Genomic DNA, 19,709 nt, shown 5'->3' on the forward strand with positions numbered 1-19,709 from the left:
TCCAAGTCTCTGATGGCTAGGTACACTAGATGTGCCGCCTCATCCTCCCGGGCCTGTCCCACTGAGGTCACTGGGAAGTGTCTGCAGCGAAGGGGCACCGTAGCTGGGCAGTCTAACAGGGGTTTCGGAACCATCTGGCCACAGTGGGCACAGAACTCCTCTCTTGCCCGTTTAACGATCCATGCAGTTGTGGGATACCCTAGGCGTAGGCATCCGAACACTTGGATGAAGTGACCTGTGAGTCGCCGTGTCATACCAGCGGCAGCTCCGTGAATCCCCAGGGTCAGGAAATGAGCGCCTGGCCGCACTGGCAGCCCATAGCATAATCTGGCGGCAGCTGATGGAAATTGGAGCACGTGGCTGTGCCTCAAGTGTTGCTGTCTTAGCAGCCTCATCTACTGCATCATTGGCAGGGATACGCACTTAGCTCGGGATCCAGTTGATGGTGGCTCTGCGTCCCTGAGCCATGAGCATCTGCAGGTCGCTCCGGATGGATGTGATTAAGTGTATGTTGTCCCTTGGCTCCCTGTGCATAATTGCCCAGATCGCTGACTTGGAATCACAGGACTGGAGGATGTGGATAATTTGCAATTGCATGCCGCAGAGCTTGTTGGATAGCATAGAGTTCAGCCTGGAGGACGGTGCAATGGTCTGGGAGGCACCAACCTGGTGTCAGATTGTTGTGGAGCATCCCAACAGCTGTGAGACCTGTCTCTGGGTCTCTGGAGCCGTCAGTGTAATACGGTAAACACCCAGGGCTTTTTGCACTCGCAATGCTAGCCGAAGAAAGTCGTTGCAGAATGTCCTGGGGGCAATGCCTCTTGCTGCCTGGTAGGGCTGGCCAGTGCACTGCCATCAGCTCTGGCGCCCAAGGGTGTGGTACCGTGTGGTTCACTGCTGGTCTGTCACAGTCTCGAGCAATGGCATGGGCAGGAGCTTCTGTGAAGTAGCTGCAACTGACCACATCCATCCGCGGCCTGGGTGCATTGTTATGTTATGTCCCTGGCGGACCCTTATACCCCTCATCAGTTTGTCAGTCCCTGGGAGTCTTCAAGGGACTGCAACTGCGCCTCGAGGTTCAGAGTCACTGCATTAGCCCTCCCAGGCACCCCCAGCATGGCCCGTACAGCTGTGTTCTGGACCACACAAAAAGACTTGATGTTTGTGGGCCTAGCGTGAACCAAAGCAAGTTCTCCATAGTCGATGAGCGAGCGTACAGCCTGTAGGTATAACAACTTCATGTCCTGAAGGCTGGCCCCGACCCTAGGGTTAGCCATGGCACTCATTGCCCTGACCCTCTGCAGAGCCCTCTCTTTGACGTGGCGTACATGTTTCTGGAAGGTGAGGCGCCTGTCGATGTAGATGCCAAGATACCTATAGCTGTGAGCCCATTCCAGGTCGATACCCAGGATCTGCAGCCTCTGACTGGGTTCCCTGGTGTGAAGGATCATGGCTTTGGATTTCGCTGCATATATCTTGAGCCCCAGGAAGCGGCAAGTAGAAGCCAGCAGAACGAGGTCCTCATTGGCGCGCTGCAGCAGCCGGCACTTCCTGGACACGACAAGTGCCAGTTCATCGGCATAACTGAGCAGGAAGGTGCCTGTGGAGAAAGGCAGGTGAAGTGAGCTGGTGCTTCTGTACATTGAACAGGGTAGGATTGAGCACCCGCCCTGCGGAGTGCCGTTTTCCAGAGTCTTGAGAGAAGAGGCATGCCCCTGAAAACGCAACCGGGCCCGCCTGTCCTGTAGATAGGATCGAAGCCATGCAAGCAACGTGCTCTTAACTCCCCTATGGGCCAAGAGTGCAAAGGTTAGCAGGTGCACTTGCTGACTCGAAAGCTTTCTCGAGGTCGAGGAAGACAACAATGTGAGTTTGGGCGTCCGACCCAATACTGGCTAATAAGGTGGTAAGGCTTTCGAATGTGCCCACTTTTCTGGTGAATCTATAGAGGTGTTTATGAGGAGGGCCAAGCTTCCACTTCAGTGGCTCCAACACCATCCTCTATGACACCATAGAGATGCAATTGGTGAGGAAGATGGGTCTCACACCGCCAGGATCCCCGGGCTTAGGAATTGGTACGATGCTGGCCTCCTTCCATACAGCATGGAGTCTGCCGGCTCTCCAGGTCCGGATGATGACCCCCAGGACAACTTCTTGACCAGAATGCCTAGACAGAGTGAGCATACCATAGGTGACACCATCATGCCCTTGCACAGTGCCCTGATTAGCTGTGAAGGCTGCCTGGGGCTCCCGGTCAGTGAAGTCTTCATCGGTATCAACCTTTGCCCTGCATGCTGCTTGGATTGCCGCCATCTTTTTAGGAAGGAGCGTAGCCTGGAGGTCCTGGAGATCCTGAGGCAGTTGAGCCACAGCCACTCTGGAGGCGAAAAGTTCCACCAGACACTCTGCCTCCGTTGCGGGGTCTGGGTGCGCACGAGTCACACCGCGACACTGCCCAGTGGCCATTCTTAACTTGGTCCACATCTCGGATAAGGTGGTGGAGTAGCTGAGGGAGGCACACCACTCGAACCATTTAGCTTGCTGGATCCTGTGTGAGACATGGCGAGCATGCCGCACCATTTTCATTAGCAGACGCATGGACTCGGCCGTGGGATTGCACCTGTGTATCTTGTGGACGACATTGATCCGGTGGTTCTGCTCCTTGATTTCCTCATTGTAGTCACGCTTGTATGACCCTCGGCCTGTAATCCTAGGTATGGCTCCCTCAGCTGCCCATGTAAAGGCCGCCTGTAGGCACTGAGCCGCCTCTTCTGGATCTTCTGGTAGAGTAGACTCTGCCGTCCATTGCTCAATGACCTCCTGGAAGCACTGCCAGTCGGCCTTCTTGATATTCCGTCTGGGGGTATGTGTGGGAGGTGGGTGCTGCTGGACCATTAGTGTGGTGACCACTGCAAAGTGATCACTGGTTAGACGGGGGTGGACCTCCCATCTTGCACTCGGAAGTAACCGTCTGGAGATGAGTGTCATGTGAAGGCGGCCACCGTAGTGATGGGTTGGCTCCCCATTGTTCAGGAGGGTGATCTCAGGTACATCCTCCAGCACAGATGCAAGGTGCCTCCCAGCTGCATTGTGTGGGAGACAGAATTAAGTAGGGTGGTGGGCATTGACAACTCCAGCTACAACAAGATCCTCCATGGGGGCGAGTGCTGCCACGTCTGAAATGTCAAGGGTGGACTGATAGCTTCTGTATATGTTGTAAACCATGAAAGGTCCATCCAGCATGTGTAAGGTGACGATCTGTACCTCCACGCTCTCTCCGCAGTCGATGGGGCCAGCAGAGATCGAGTGAGGGATAGTGTTCCTCACATAGATCGCTGTGCCCCTGCTGGTGCCTTCCAGGCACTGAAGGTAAGCCGAGAATCCCGGGATACGTGGCTGTGGTTGATGTCGTGGCTTGGTAAGTGTCTCCTGGAGCAGGAAGACATCGATCTCATCTTGTACTGCAGCTTCAATCACTAAGTGAATTTTCCACTGCAGCCCACAAATGTTCCACTGGAGGATCTTCAAGGGCCGGAGAGGTGGCCCTCTGATTCCATCTCTGCCTGGGACTCGTCGTCTTCCATTGTTGGTGACTCCGGAGTCTCCTCCATCACAGACAGGAAGGACGCCTGAATGATGGCTTGAAGTTCCATTGAATCCTTCCTGTCCAGTAGGGCCACACCTAGCATATATGACAGGAGCTGTCTGCAGGCGCCCCTGTCCTTTGCTGATGGCAGCAGGCGAGAGAGGAGCTTGGAGATAACCCCGACGGTTTTCTTCAGTCGAACGGGAAATAAGTCCACCATCATCTCTGTAGGTGTGGGACAGGATAACTCTTCGTGTTGGGGCTGGGTCAGTGGGTATGTTTGGGTGGCTGTCGACACTGCAGCCGCATAAGTTAGGTGCACCCTGGGCCTGGCCTGAGTGGCAAGAGTGGCTGTGGGCTTCTGGGTCTCCTGGCAGGAAGCCGCTGCTGGACTCTGGCCATTTGCAGGAAGGGCCTGCCCTAGGGAAGAGGCCTGCTGGTGGGATGGCATGGATTGCTGGTGCCTATCAGAGACCTGCTGGGCAGTGTTCCTGGCCTGTGGCTGCCTTTCCCAGTGACTGTGTCTCCTCGGTCATCTTGTGGTCTGGCCATGCTGCTGCAAGCCAGTGATTGCCCCCCTGATGCCACTGCTGCAAGCCCAGCGCTGGGAGCTCGCTGGTATTGCCCATCGATGATGCCACGGTCGGAGACCATGCTGACAGTTGCTCGGTGGTTTTAAGGTTGGGCGTTGCTGTGGATGCCAGGTCGTTCCAGTGACGCACTTACTACTAGTGCTGTACCATCACAAGATACATTTGGCTCTAGGCATGGTACCTCTTTAATCAGTTGGCACACTTGGGCTCCGGCCGAGAGGCCTCGCTTGTGGGTTGTTTGAGGATTGCAATGCAGTCCTTTGAGTCGTGTGCCTTGCTGCACACTCCACACTTCTTCCCTCGCTGACAGGTAGCTGCAGTGTGATTGAAGCCTTGACAGTTGAAGGATTGCAGTGGGCCCGACAGGTACGGCCGGGTCTTGAACCTTCCCCAGACCCCAAGGTCCAGGTGCGTGGAGAGTGATCCTTTGTGGTGTATCAGCACTTGTCAGGTGGGCACCTTGTACACCCAGGCAGTGAGTTGCTCCGCCTTGACAATATTGGGCACCTCCAAAATGAGCTCCAATGGGAGGGGCACAGGGACGTGTATGAGCACCCCCTTGTATACCTTCTTCCAAGCAACCAGTTCCACCATGTTGGAATGTGTCACAACCAGTCCCTTTAACTCCTCATATGAATTCTCGTCCCGAGGATTGACCAGAATCTCATTCCTGAGAGTGAACTCGAATCGGAACTTGAGGTGGGGTATGCTCTCCAGATGCCTCACAAACAAATAACCTGGGAACCTTGAATTTGTTGAACACCATGGTCGCTTGTGCCTGAGCACAGCGGGAATTCTTTCGTCCACCTGGAATCAGCCATTCCCCATCCTCCGTAGTGGCCGACGCTTCTGGGGGGGGTACCTTGTATGGCCCCATCCCTGCCAATGGAGGAGTAGCCACAGTCCCCTGGGTTGCTCCCAAGACCGCTATGTCCACCACCTGGGGGAGCTGCATGAATGCATTGATGGGGCAGTGCTCTGAGGATCCCGCCCTTACCAGGTCTCCTTGGGTAGCAGGTGCCGTTTGCACTAGTGGCAGGTCAGCAGATACAGCAGTCTCCACAACGTCCTTGGCCTTCTTGGTGGGGGCTCCCATCTGCCCCACGTAGTCCTCCTACTTTTCTACTCATTCCAGTAAACGTTTACGCCGCTCTCCTGGGCCTGACATGGTAACCTCACAGCCGCCCACACGGGGCTCGTAGCTGTGAGGCTCAGTTCGCCTGTCGGAGCCCTCGGCCACCCTCAAGTGGATTACAGCTGACGCACTGAACACAGTCCCACCAACGATCACTAGAGTCGACGCTACAATTATACTCGCCCGCACGAATGCATAGCCCACGAAGAACAACAGCGGTGTAAAAATGTGCGTAAACTAACACAGATGTCCTCTTTCTTGATGAATCCCCCCCCCCCGATCCTCACACATATACACCGTCCGCTATAGAGTCTTTTACATTATTATTATTCGTTACGGGAATCTCATTTTCCTTAAATATATATATTTATATGTAAATAATTAAAAATATAGGAAAAGCAAAGATTATAATTAATATCTTTATTGATTATTTTAATAATTATTAGTAGGAATAGGTGCAATTCATAAATGTTTACATTTTTTATTTACTTAAATTTTCGTCACAGATTTTCAGCTGGGACAAGGACCGCCAACATGATGGCAGAACTAATTCTGTTTTCTACTGTCTTGTTGAGTCTTGTGCAGCTGCCTCTCACAAATGGTAAAAGAACATTCAAATATTTATAAATTTTATTTATCTATTATTCTTATAATGCAAAAGAAATGAAAATGGCTTGTTTTTGTAAATGATGCACTTTAACTCTAAATAAATTGTGTTCTTTTCACCTTAGGAGTCGGAGCAGCAGCGAGGGCTGTTGAGGCTACCCTGGAAATGCATTCTGGATCTGACTCTCGTTGTTCAGTTATCTTCTTCGTTGAAGATATCTCCTCGAAGACCAAATTCTTTAGTGTTGGTGAAATATACAAGTTTTTTTTTCAAAATGTGATTCATGGAATCCCAGAATACTATAAGAATGAGCAAAAACGTTTAGTGAAAACTATTTAATAAATTTTTCAATGTATTTATTTTTCAACTGTAGGAACTCCTGTCACTGATGCTGTCCAGCGTTGGGATAACGTTGTTTGAGGTGAAAGTTCAGGCTGGTGACGCCAACTTAGAAGAGCAGTTTTCCTGGATGATTTCAGAAGCTAAAAGAGTAAGTGTTTCATGATTACAGGGAAGGATATAAACACTTTATTCTTGAAACAGAAGGTAAGGTTTATATTAGAACTGATATGGTAAATAATTGTTAATTTACAGTTGACGAAATTAGGAAATACACGTATTTTTATTGGGGTGGGTACATAACTTTAACATTAAACTACTTTTGAGGTGGGTAAGTCACTTACATCTATTCAGAGGTGGGTAGGTCACTCTTACCTTACTAATAAAAAGGGCGAGGAGGCTTGGTCTGGAAATATGCGGTAAGGGCGGTGACCTCCGGAAGGGACTCCAGGTAACTTCAGATAACTTCAGATTGACTCTAAGTACACTCAAGATTAACTTTCACATTGCTGTTGAAGCGAGGACACACATTACTACCGAATTAGGTGGGTTATCCTCACATTATCAACGACGTCAACTGATGTCAACAGCTGCGACAGATGTCATGGTGCGTGATTGTGGTCGTGGTGAGTGACGACACAGTTTTCCTCGCCGCCTTCGCTGAGTGGTCCCTCAAGGGTCGTCTCCTGATGTGGTCAACGAGGCTCCTCGTCGTCGCTCACCTGCCGCTCCAGCAGCTGCAGCAACTCCACGGGACCTTCTCCATGACGAATTCCATGTTGCTTATTATTAAGAACACGGGAAATGATGTAATGTATGACCTAAATTTTTGCACCTCATTTATTTGTAATATAAAATTTGCCACACTTTTCTGTTTATTACTAAACATAATATTATAGAAACAGGAGAATAATGAGTTATTAAAAAAGTTTTTAATATCACATATACTTAGGTGCAGCATTTTTATACACCTGCCATTTAGTCTTCGCGAAGCCACGGCTCTGGAAATAGCATTTTGGACTGCTCACCATGGACTTACTCTTGCCTCAAATCTTCCACTTTTCCCTGATAAATTTTCAACGTAAGTTTCTTACAGGGATCTTACTATACTTTGTTTTCTGTTACCCTATAAAAATATTCCCTTGTATGAATTGTGATGTCCATGGACTTACGGCATGACAGTTATGAAACGAATTATGGTAAATTTGTTGCCTCTTGGACCCTCTCCTTTCCTTAGATGTGGAAAATAGTTCCCTAAATAATGGGTTAAGTTCTGCTCGAAATAATTAGAATATTAGGTTTTGTAAACTAACTCTAGTTTATCTTATAGGAAGAATTTGTTTATTTAGTTTGGATTCAACTAACGATATTGCTTCACTTGCGACCAAACATAATTTTTGGATGAATGGTATGAAATGCCAACAATATGAAGAATTTGACATGCGCAACATCTCCTTATTTTCACTTTGTAGACATTTGGCCACCCAGTGGCATTGACAATAAAACCACTTCATGGCAAAACGTCTACAAGATCAATAAAGTCTACAAAGTTAGAATATCTTCATGTTGAACATGTGTCTAATTCTTCATCATTTTTGGAACTGCTGTATACAGTAGATGTCCTTAAATAACATTTCGCAAAATACCACAAGACTTATGACATTTCACACTTCTGTAAGACTATGCACACTGCCACTTGTCAAATCATGCCAAGAGACGGTTGTCTCAGACAATATCAGAGTTTACAACTTTAACCTGAATCCCATTAAAAATTTTTGGAGTAAAATGAAAGCAGTGACCCATTACGTGAAAAAAATGAATTAAAGAAACTGACAAGTTTGACTTTAAATAACTTTCTGATTTAATATCTAACTGCCTGAAATTTGTAATCACATCTTCCAGGAACATAACCAAGTATTAATAAGGAACTGAAATTTGGATTATCTTCTCCATAATATATTACTGTGGCAGTGGTCAACATCATTTGCATTTTTTTATTTCAATCTTTTTATAACTGAGTATTTTTTGTTTATTTTCCTGCTTAAACAAAATATATTGGTTTTGCATCATGAATAACAATTTTTCAGATTTAGTAAGAAACCAGGGTTGGCAGTGGCCGTCGACCAGACTCACGTAAGGGAAGTTCAAAACAGGAAAAAAGACGATATGATGGATTATTTTGCCCAAAGCATCAATTTTACGTAAGTTTTGTTTACGTACCTTTTTCTTACTGGAACATATTTCTGTTGTCTTGGGTTGCCGAGAGTCACGTTGGGTCTAGAAGATGAATTGTAATGACATAAGAAGGGATGGACAATACAGCTGGTTAACTGGCCCATGCCAGGCAGGACTTTCTCAAACCTAAATCAACTCATGTGAACTTAACAGTATACAATACCGATGAGCTGATAATTAAGACACATGCTCAAGAGTTACGTATTTTTATTTCATAAAGTTTCACCTACACTGTAGGCTTCTTTAGTCGAATACACAAACAACGGAAACAGTAGAGATGTGAAGACGATGTAATCAGTGAATATACACAAAATCATATTCATTAGCATGATCTACCTCCTCAAATACCTTGGTGAAAAAGTTAGTAAATTCGTAAGACAGGAACGCCCCTTTGTAAAACCGTGTTGAGATTCATTAATTAATTTATGCCTTTTAATATGGCTACTAATGGCTTCGGCAATTATTGGTTCCATAAATTTTCCTACTATGGAGGTAAGGCTTAATGGTCTATAGTTCGAAGCTAAGGACCTGTCGCCTGCTTTGTAAATAGGTTTTACATTTGCCATTTTTCCACTTGTCTGGCACTATGCCAGTTTGTAGCGATATGTTGAAAAAAACTAGCCAAAGGTTTCCTAAGCCCCTCTTTACATTCTTTTAAAACCCTGGCAAACAGTTCATCAGAGCCTGGGGATTTATTCGGTTTTAATTTCTCTATTTGTCTGAGGACCATGTCACAAGTTACCCTAATCGTACATAGTTTATTATCCTGTTCTACATAAAGCATTTCACCAGCCAGTGGCTACTTCAATCTAATACAAACCTTTGTATTGGACCGAAGAAGCCAGAGTTTACTGAAACGTTTCCTTACTAAAGATTCCCATATGTTGCATAAGTGTCTCAATCTTCAATCTATTGCATATCCATTTGGAATCATTTTTGGTTGATCTCCCTAATTGGAACATAAGTTGCCTGAGTAGCTAGAACTACGCTCTGAAAAACGTAATATTGGCAACTAGCATCACCTACCTGACTTATAGTCAGGTCGTTCCAAAATAGCCCACCCAGGTAATTTCTCAGTCCCATGAAACCAGCCATGCTGAAGTCTGGGACACAGACTTGATTGCAGTTATCTGGGTAATTCCCTGATAGTATATTGAAACTCAGTGATTTGCGACTGCTTTCTCCAAGGTCATCATTAACCACAAGATTATTAATGAGTGATTCTTTGTTGTCAAGAACCAAGTCAATCAAATTGTTTCCTCTAGTTGGTTCTTTCACAAACTGTTTTAAAAAGCAGTCTTGAATCGCATCAAGAAAGCCACTAGACTCAAGATCTTTTGTCATATTGTTCCAATTAGTTTATCTAAAGATAAAAACTCCCATTAACACGACATTTTTATATCTAGATGCCTTATGAATTTCGTCCTATAGCAGCTTACTGTAGTCCCTATCAAGATTTGGGGGCCTATAAATCACACCCAAAATTAATTTGTCACGACCCTCGAGAAACTGTAGCCAAAAAGATTCTGTGTCCGATGCTTCTAATCTTTTATGTTGTCTAACACAACAATTTAAATTATCTTCGACATACATCACTACTCCACCTCCCTTCTTGTTGACGCTATTAGTGTGGAATAGTTTACAGCCTTGTATATGGCATTCAGAAGGCATTTTTTCTATCTTTCAGGTTGAACCAAGTCTTCGTTATAGCAATAATGTCTATATCACCTGCTCATCTATCTTATTTCTTAGACTCCTACTATTAGTATAGTAAACCTTAAACCGAGAAATTATAGAGGCATGGGTGTGTGTGGGAAACAGACAAGTTGCAGTACAAGTGTTGAAAATATATATTTCCAGGATACCTCAGGGATATGTTTAATAGATAATATTTAAAATAAAGTTGTTAGTAAAGGCAAAGCATTTGATCAACAAGGAGAGACAGTAGAGGGCAGAGAGTGACTAGTTCCCTTAAGTCCTAGACAACTCAGCAATGGCCCTCTCAATCGAGGTGGCTATTGCAACCACTCCGGCCCCTGAGAGATGTATCCCATGCCCTGTATACATATCACGGATGCCATAAAATGTGTCCCTGTTGTCAATGAATGATTTGCAAATTCCTTGCAGTACTTATCTAGCCAGCAATTTACACCACTTGCAATAGACATCCTTTCATTGCCCACTCCTCTTCTAGGCAAGATGTTACAAATGATTGGGACCCCTCCCTTAGACCTAATTACATCTATAGCTGACCTGTACTTATCCAGTAGCTCTTGCCTTCTGCCCTTCCCAATATCATTCCCATCAGCGTTAAGACATGTGACTGGGACCTCTCCCCTAGACCTAATTACATTTATGGCAGACCTGTACTTATCCAGCAGCTCTTATCTCCTGTTCTTCCCGATATCATTCCCACCAGCACTAAGACAGATGATGGGATTGTTCTCATTGCCTGACATAATATTATCCAACCTGTTGACTATGTCATCAACACCAGCTCCTGGGAAGCACACTCTCTGTCTCACGTTTCTGTATCTATTACAGAAAGCATGGTCCATATATCTTACCTGTGAGTCACCCACAACCAGAATGTTCTTAACTTGATTAGCTGGGGAGTTAGTGGTAACTTTAACCTCGCTAACCACTGAAATTCACTCATCCTGGAGAACTGAGAATCAGTTTCCTACCTTCAGATCTTCTCAGTTAAGCTTCTTTATCTTGATACTTCTACCTTTAGTAGAGACCTCATTCCACTTGAAGCGGTTGTCACTCTTCAACTCCCTGTTGGTAACCTTTTCCTTCATACAGACTCCACCCTTCGCACACTCACTTCCAAATCCATCTAGGCGAAAATTCAGCCTGCTATTTTCCTCATGGAGAAGTAGAACCTCCTGGTTCTACTTCTCCATTTCGCCCACACAGTGGGATTTCTCAAGTCACAAACAGATCTCTTTGTGACTTAATAAAGTCCACTGTTTGGGCAAAACGTTGACAATAAAGGATCACATTGTACTGCTTATGTGTTTATTTTCCCATTGTGTCGGTATTTTATACCATTTTCTTATATATACCGAGAAGTTTGTTCTTCACTGTATAAACACCGACGAATTATTAAATAAATATTTTATGAATTAAACTTTTCTTGGTTGTTGGTACACAGGTGATACTGGATCATTTACGACCTTCTTGTAAGCGACAACCTGAAATCTTTAACTTTTTACCAAAGGAAATGTGACAAACCGAGCTACATTCAAACGGACAAAACAAATAAATTAGCATAAGGTAAACATGAGCAATCACCATTTTAGTATTCATAGACTCATATTATATATTTCTTTGAAACATTGCGTGAAAGTTGCGTATTTTTCTCAGATGCATTTTTCAAACCTTGTTCACCACATATTCAATATGTTCAACGGGTGTTAAAAGAGGGGAAAAACAGAATCCCGTCTGTCTCTAAAGGATTTAAAGTTTGTGCTCTTTTTTCTTTGGGGAAAAAATTACATTCTGTAAATCCTCATAACATCATGTTGTTTAAGACTAATGTCTTGCTAAGATTAATATTCTGTCTTTAAGATACAAGTACGTGCATCCCCGAGACGGCTCATGGTACGGCCTTGTGGAAATGGTCAGAGACAAGGTGAGTCCCTCTTCAGTTACCCAGAAATATAAACATCTTAAGTGTTTTATCGTCACTGGTTGTTTGTTATCACAGTTATAAACTCAGTGAGTGTTCATGATCACAACTTCTAACGTGATAGCTACTGAATACAAGAAATTATGACAGTGTTTATGAGTAATATCACATAGGTGAGTGTCTGTATTTTTTCCCACCTACAAAAGTGAGTGCTTGTGAATTCACCTACTTTCTAACGAGGGAATTTCTGAATATAGTTTCAGCCGAGTGTTCTTACGCAATAAATAATAAGCGTGAATGTTATAGTACTTCAGCTGACGTCATTACACATTTTTAGGCCACAAGAAAGGAAAGTGAATGTTCTTTTGTATTTGCTAAAGAAAATAAGCATTTTTTCACAACATATAAAGAGATTGAGCATTCTTTCACTACTATTCTTACACCATCGACTAATGAGACTGAGTAAACCATACCACGGGTGGGGCATAGAACCCGCGGTCAGAGAGTCGTAATACTCCAGACCGACGCGCTAGCCACTGGGCCAGCTAGCTTCAACAAGATTCATCCAACTAGGTATATTTATACACCTTAGGAAGATTGAGACACTTATGCAACATATGGGAATCTTTATTCAGGAAACGTTTCGCCACACAGTGGCTTCATCAGTCCAATACAAAGTAGAAAGGCGTAAGGAGAGGAGGAGATTCAGGTAATCAGTCCCTCAGCCTGGAGCCGATGTGTTCAGTCCATCAATCTTGTAGAATGTACAATTCTACAAGATTGATTGTACATTCTACAAGATTGATGGACTGAACACATCGACTCCAGGCTGAGGGACTGATTACCTCAAACTCCTCCTCTCCTCACGCCTTTCTACTTTGTATTGGACTGATGAAGCCACTGTGTGGCGAAACGTTTCCTAAATAAAGATTCCCATATGTTGCATAAGTGTCTCAATCTTCAACTTGTCGGTTATTCAAACCATTCATCACACCATAGGAAGGTTAGCATAGGCACCACTGGGGCCACAAATGCCAATTTTTACAGACGAATCTCTCGCCAGCGTGGCCGTTACGAACTCTAGCTCAAGTCCCCTCAAAGCCGTCAACACTGCTCACGAAATCGTAATGACACGATTGCAAACTAACCATACCCCTAGTTCTCTGCCCGCCCGTGGTATGGTTTGTTTGCAATTGTGAGTCATCGAGACTGAGTAGTCTTACACAACCGAAGAGATTGAGTGTTTAGAAAAATATTTAATAAGTGTTAGTGTTTATATTCAATGACAAACGTATGTTTGTGTTCTACCAGATAATCTTTAATAATTTGTTATCAGCTTCTTTTTTCTTTCTGACGGATTTGTGAAATGTTATCTAAAGAATCTCTAAGAGGAAAATGGAAACAAGTGACTGAAATAATTAATGGGTAATAAGACGTCAGGGTATTTCTGGTAAAGTGTACAGTGAAACATTTTAAGAATTTCTCTTATATGAGATCTATCAAAAAAATTATCAGAGATACAAGTAGAATTTATGAATTAATTACATTTGTAAAAATTTTTTTTTTTTTTTTTTTTTTTTTTACTTTTAAATGTATAATAGTAATAAATTGATAAAAGAATCTGATTGTATATTTATATATTAGGAAAAAGACGTGTATAGTTTTCACAGGAGTCTCCTGGACTTTCTTCATCAGTTTCGTCCCTTCAGTTCCGACTAGAATCCATTCGTTAGTCCGATCAGCGATATTGTTCCGGGGATAATCCTTGCACATACCCTTCAGTCGTCGAATTTCTCTTCTTGTTTCCGTTAATTCTGCCTTAAGCTGGAGATATAGCTGCTCGTAGTCGAGGGAAGCCAGCATCACAATCTCAGGTAGCTAAGAACGGAGAGCGTACTAGTCGAGTTATGACAAAACAAAGTACAGATCACCACTGAACTAAGTACAGAACACAACTGAACTAAGTACAGATCACCGCTGAGCTAGGTACAGATCACTGCTGAGCTCAGTACAGATCACCGCTGAGCTAAGTACAGATCACCGCTGAACTAAGTACAGATCACCGCTGAGCTAAGTACAGATCACCGCTAAGTACAGATCACCACTGAACTAAGTACAGATCACTGCTGAGCAAAGTACAGATCACCGCTAAGTACAGATCACCGCTGAGCTAAGTGCAGATCACCGCTGAGCTAAGTACAGATCACCGCTGAGCTAAGTACAGATCACCGCTAAGTACAGATCACCGCTGAGCTAAGTATAGATCGCCGCTGAGCTAAGTATAGATCACCGCTGAGCTAAGTATAGATCACCGCTGAGTTAAGTATAGATCACCGCTGAGTTAAGTACAGATCACCACCACTGCAGCACAAATGGGTCAGTTCATGAATTATGAAGCCAACTCATAATAGCAATCAACCGCAGCTTGAATCTCACAGAAGCCACCGGAACTCTGCCATACCAAACATGTTTACCTGGAGAGGGTTTCGGGGGGTCAACGCCCCCGCGGCCCGGTCTGAGACCAGGCCTCATGGTGGATCAGGGTCTGATCAACCATGAGGCAATTGAACAGTCTTGGGCCCCGGACACTTATTGTGCTAATTTATATATTACCCACTGTTCACAAAGGATTAGGAACTGAACAAATTTCATAGAATTTTATAATTTTAATCTAGGACTCCAAGTTTAGGGACTGAACTCCTTAATATATTTACTACTAATAATTTTGCTATTCCCAGATATTACATGTATCTTATTCGTCAAGATGTAACTTCAGTTGCAAAATACAACTAATTATTCAAATAAATTATTCAAATGAATGGTGAATGCGAAAATATGTTCCCGTACTTTCCATTTTTATAACGCTATCTCAGTCTAACAGATAATACTAGAAATAAGCGAACTCTCATAAAATCTGATTTAAATAGCAGAAATACGAGATTAAAATTACGCAAACTAGACAGTGTGTTTGGATAACAGGAAGAAGGATGTTAATGTGGATAAATAGTGAAATATGAAATAGTAAGGAAACAATGTTCATAGCAGTTTGTTTTAAATGTACAAGTTGGTCAGGAAGATACATGAATCTTGGACAAATCCTTAATGAATTAGACGGATGCAGTTTATGACTATCCACGGATCTATGATTTAGTTCCTTGGTTTAAGGAACGTCATACAGTCTTTATCCAGGAAATACGATCAGATACAATACTGAGTAAGAGTGAAATAAGAAATATTTACATCTAGCATTATACGAAATTCTAGGATGACGTTTAATCAAGTGAAGACTTACATTCGTGAATAAATGGGTGATTATAATAATTTGTATTGGTATTTACTTACATTACTTCTTAGGAAATTATTTGTCGGAATTTTTATGTTGAACTTTAATCTTTTTAGGAAGCAGACTTTGCTCTTGGCCCCTTCAGTCTTTCTGCTGCCCGAGCTGAGATGGTAGACTTTATGTGGCCGATAACTATACAATACTCAAGGATTTTAGCTGGTAGAGGTCTGCCAGAGGTGGATCCCTGGGGTTTCCTGCTACCTCTGGATACATTGGTGTGGGTGACTGTCTTGATGACATTGTTGATACTGTTGTTCTTCATGTTCCTGGTGCTCTGGTGCTTGTCACATAATAATGTTAATACACATGACAACTGGAAAACAGATGCCTTCAATTTACTTCGAGTTTTGTTACAACAAGGTAAGAAATGTATATATTTTTTTGGTAATATTACCGACAATATGCAAAGTTAATGGACACAAGTGCAACTAATGTGATATTTTATTGTGGCAACGTTTCGCTCTCCACGAGCTTTGTCAAGCCGTTACTAACAATGCAAGGACACAGAGGGTATATATAGGCTTAGAGTGAGTGAGGTGTAGTACTAGTGGTAGTAGTAGTAGTAGTAGTAGTAGTAGTAGTAGTAGTAGTAGTAGTAGTAGTAGTAGTAGTAGTAGTAGTAGTAGTAGTGGTAGTGGTAGTGATGTAAGTTGTAGTAGTAATAGTAATACAATTAATTTGCACATGAGTAAAAGGATATAAAAGCTATTACTTGGGTAGCATAAAAATAAGTTAGACAGATATTTCTATTGGAGGTTGAATTAGAGGCTGCTTGTTTCAGTGTTCACTCTCTGTAATGTGCTTTGTGTAGTATAACAGGAGAGACTATGTGATGGCAGGGTTTACTGTTTTCAGGAGGATTCTTGCTAAGACTTCAGAGATGGTGAAGCTGCCTTTGTTTAGTTTAATTGTATTAGAAACAGCGATTAGTGATAATTCAAGGCACTTGCGTCTGCGGAAATTAGTTTCTTTGTTAACAAATTGGGCGTCCCTGAATTTCATGAGATGATTGGTGGAATTTCGTGTTGTATGCAGGCGTTGTTCAAGTTATCGTTCCTACAGGCATAAATGTGTTCATTAAGGCGGGTGTCGAGGTTTCTTGCTGTTTCACCTACATAAATCTTGTCGCAGCCTCCACAGGGTACAGTGTAAACCCCCTGCGTTGACTGGTTCGTGATGCTTGGTTTTTGTCCTGCCCGGTAATTAAATAAAATTACCGGGCAGGACCGAGTATAGTCGGTCCTCATAACGTGGTTTTTTGCACACGTCCTCCGACTCCCCCAGCGCATCTAGGTTCCCGTTCTCTATTTCTGACCAATCACAGACCTTCCCTGAGTCTCCCCAGCTGAGCGGTGATGGCGGCTGCTCGCTTCCCATTGGTCGAGAGAGCAGAATGTAAACACTTCTACCTTGCCGGCGCCAAAACTCATGTTTCTCGGTTGAGTGCTCCTTATATACTGAAGCATTTCACCCTATACAATGTTGGTAAGTACTGATTTGTGTGTCTAGTGCGTAAATGAATAGTTTAGCCATATTTTGATATATATATGAAGGCGTTGTGAAGCATATTACGAGTACACCATGCAAATGAAAAAAGTGCAACAAAATAGGACCAAGTACAGTCGTTCCTGCCCTTTTAGGTGCAGTTTTCAAGTTTCGGTATATAAATATTTCCATAAAACTTGGTAGTGTATATATGAATTCAGTAATGGTCTGGGTGTGTACAGAATGTTTTTATTGTCCTTCCAGATCAATAAGAAATTGTTCTACGGTGAGTCCTCCAAGGATAAGTCGAAATTTGTCTGTATTTGGGATGATAGTGACTCAAATCACGACCCAGATGACCTGGAAGTAGTGGAAACTGATGATGAATACTTGCCACAAGATGGAGAGGTGCCAACAGATGAGGAGGAAGCTATGCCACCATCCAAAAAGAAGAAATTGAACAAGAAGAAGATACTTGCTTACATGCAAGTATTGCAGCAACAAGAATAATCATGTCACATCCTCATTTTCCTGTGCCACATGCAAAGTAAACTATCCATCAAGATGGATAGAAATTGTTTCATAAAGTTTCATTGCAGAAATTAGTGATGTAAAAGGATTGTTCTTTCTCAGGGAACTCAGGAATATTTTATTTGTAAGTTGTATCCCATTGCAATGTGTCATTGTTGATAAGTAGTTCCTATTTCTATTTTTTAACTGCTTACAAATTGTTCAGAAACCAGTTCCATTTATGTTTTTTATATTGTCTACTTGTATAATAAATTTAAAAAATATTTTTTTTTTACAACAATTGCAACCTTGCAACATTCTAAATTGTTATACCCCAAACGGGCAGGACCGAATATACTCGGTCTTCGAATATCTGCAATTGCCCGAGATGTTACTTTCACAACTCCGTTTGGATGGTCTCAGTGACCTTACATCGAGTGGCTCTATCTCCTCATACAAAACTACTTTCAAAATCCGCATTTTAGTCTGCCTTGCCCTCTGAAGGGATATATATTATTAAGTACTGGAAGCGATGGCGACTCTGGTGTTAGCTTGTGAAAGTACTTTAGAAACGTTCAGTGCAACCTGGCTGTTGGGAAGAATTATAACTTTGTTAGGAGTGGTGTTGGTGCGTGGAGAATTAATGATCTGAAAAGCTCTTTTTCTTGCAATTTTGGATGAAAAAGAATGAAAATGTAAATCACTGAAGGTCTGGTGAATGTATGTACATTCCTCGTCAAGAAACTCAGGACTACAAATTCGGTATGCTCTTAGGAAAAATCCGATGATGATGCCTCTTTTGGTCTTGGTATCTTGACTGGAATAGAAGTGTGTGAAATCATTTTTATTTGTAGGATTCCGGTAAACTTGAAATCTTAGGTTATCTACTTTGTGAATGAGGACGTCTAAAAAAGGTAGCTTATCGTTAGACTCTTCTAGGGTAAATTGGATCGCCGGTTAAGCTGTGTCCAGCCTTGCCTGATGATTCTTTACATTAAAACGTTTGGGAGTTATTACGAGGACGTCGTCCACGTAACGTAACCAAGTGACGCTTGAAGGGATGATGATGGTGAAGTGTTCGGACTCTAGGTGTTCCATGTACAAGTTGGCTAGGACGGCACTGATGGGGAACCCCATTCTCATGCCTTAGGTTTGTTTGTAGAGCCTTATATTGAAAGAAAAACAGTTGAAATAAACACAGAGTTCAATCAAATCAACAAAATCTCCGGGAGGTAGAGGAAGATTAAGGTCCTGATTAACTTTATGTTGTAGAAACTCGATGGCTTTTGTGGTAGGCACTTTAATGAAGAGGGAAGTCACGTTCAAACAGCTTTGTTTCTTGTTACGGATGGAGAGATTTCGGATGCGGTTGAGAAGGTCGCCTGAATGCTTAAGATTAGTGGGGCTGATGGCCCCTAGTAGGCAGGAAAGATGTTTGGTTAGAACTCCGGGTAGTTTGTGTGGTGCACTGCCTATACCTGACGTGATTGGTCTGAGAGGAATATTACGTTTATGAGTCTTGGGTAAACCATACATGTGTGCTGGTTTAGGATTGCTGGGTAACAAGAGCAGAAGTTTCTTCCCTTCTCTAGTGCGTTTGAGTATTTGTCTGATTTTGTATAGAAAATCTTTGGTGAGTGTCTCCCACTGTTGAGTGCTGATGGGTTCGTATGTAGATTGATCATTCTAAAGGTCCATCATTTTGGTGTTGTAGTTACTGGTGTTGAGTATGACGACTCCACTTCCATTGTCGGCGGTGGTGACGATAATGTTGGGGTCGTTGGCGAGGTCCTTAAGAGCAATGATATATCGTCTAGGAAGATTAGTAGAAGGAGTTTGCCACAATAAAATGTCACATTAGTTGCGCTCGTGTCCATTTACTTTACAAGGTAAGACATACTTTAACATTTTATGTCAGAAATGTTAACTAACACGACGAATTACATCTTTAATAATCTTTATTAGGTCTATTTATTTTATTGAATTTAAAATGTGTCCACAATAATTTTATTTTAATAAAATACAGGAAGGTAAAATGTCATTGAAAACATTTTGTAAAAGTGTGTAACATTATATATCCAGGTGTCCAGGAGACAAATAAACTTCCAAAATAAATCTGTATCTATTTTATTATTAGGTATTCTTATCATAACTTAATGTATAACTTAATGAAAGTTAGTTATAGCTTATAGTGGAATATTGTTACGAAGTTGGTGGGACCCTGGGGAGCGAACACTGG

At 42.9% G+C, this 19,709-nt stretch overlaps 1 protein-coding gene across 1 annotated transcript in view; it reads left to right on the top strand.

Moving 5' to 3' along the window:
- The first annotated feature begins 6,300 nt into the window (after positions 1-6,300).
- The window catches only part of LOC138850973 (glutamate receptor-like), a 54,548-nt gene continuing 41,139 nt past the window's right edge, over positions 6,301-19,709 (top strand). The window contains exons 1-6 of the mRNA XM_070085675.1: positions 6,301-6,411; positions 6,851-7,074; positions 7,213-7,341; positions 8,348-8,461; positions 12,072-12,135; positions 15,532-15,835. Of these exons, the coding sequence (XP_069941776.1) occupies positions 6,310-6,411; positions 6,851-7,074; positions 7,213-7,341; positions 8,348-8,461; positions 12,072-12,135; positions 15,532-15,835 (937 nt within the window). The 5' untranslated portion in view covers positions 6,301-6,309. The remainder of the gene's footprint in view (positions 6,412-6,850; positions 7,075-7,212; positions 7,342-8,347; positions 8,462-12,071; positions 12,136-15,531; positions 15,836-19,709) is intronic.

Source organism: Cherax quadricarinatus, chromosome 16 (genome assembly GCF_038502225.1).
Source record: "Cherax quadricarinatus isolate ZL_2023a chromosome 16, ASM3850222v1, whole genome shotgun sequence".
NCBI classification, from domain to species: domain Eukaryota; kingdom Metazoa; phylum Arthropoda; class Malacostraca; order Decapoda; family Parastacidae; genus Cherax; species Cherax quadricarinatus.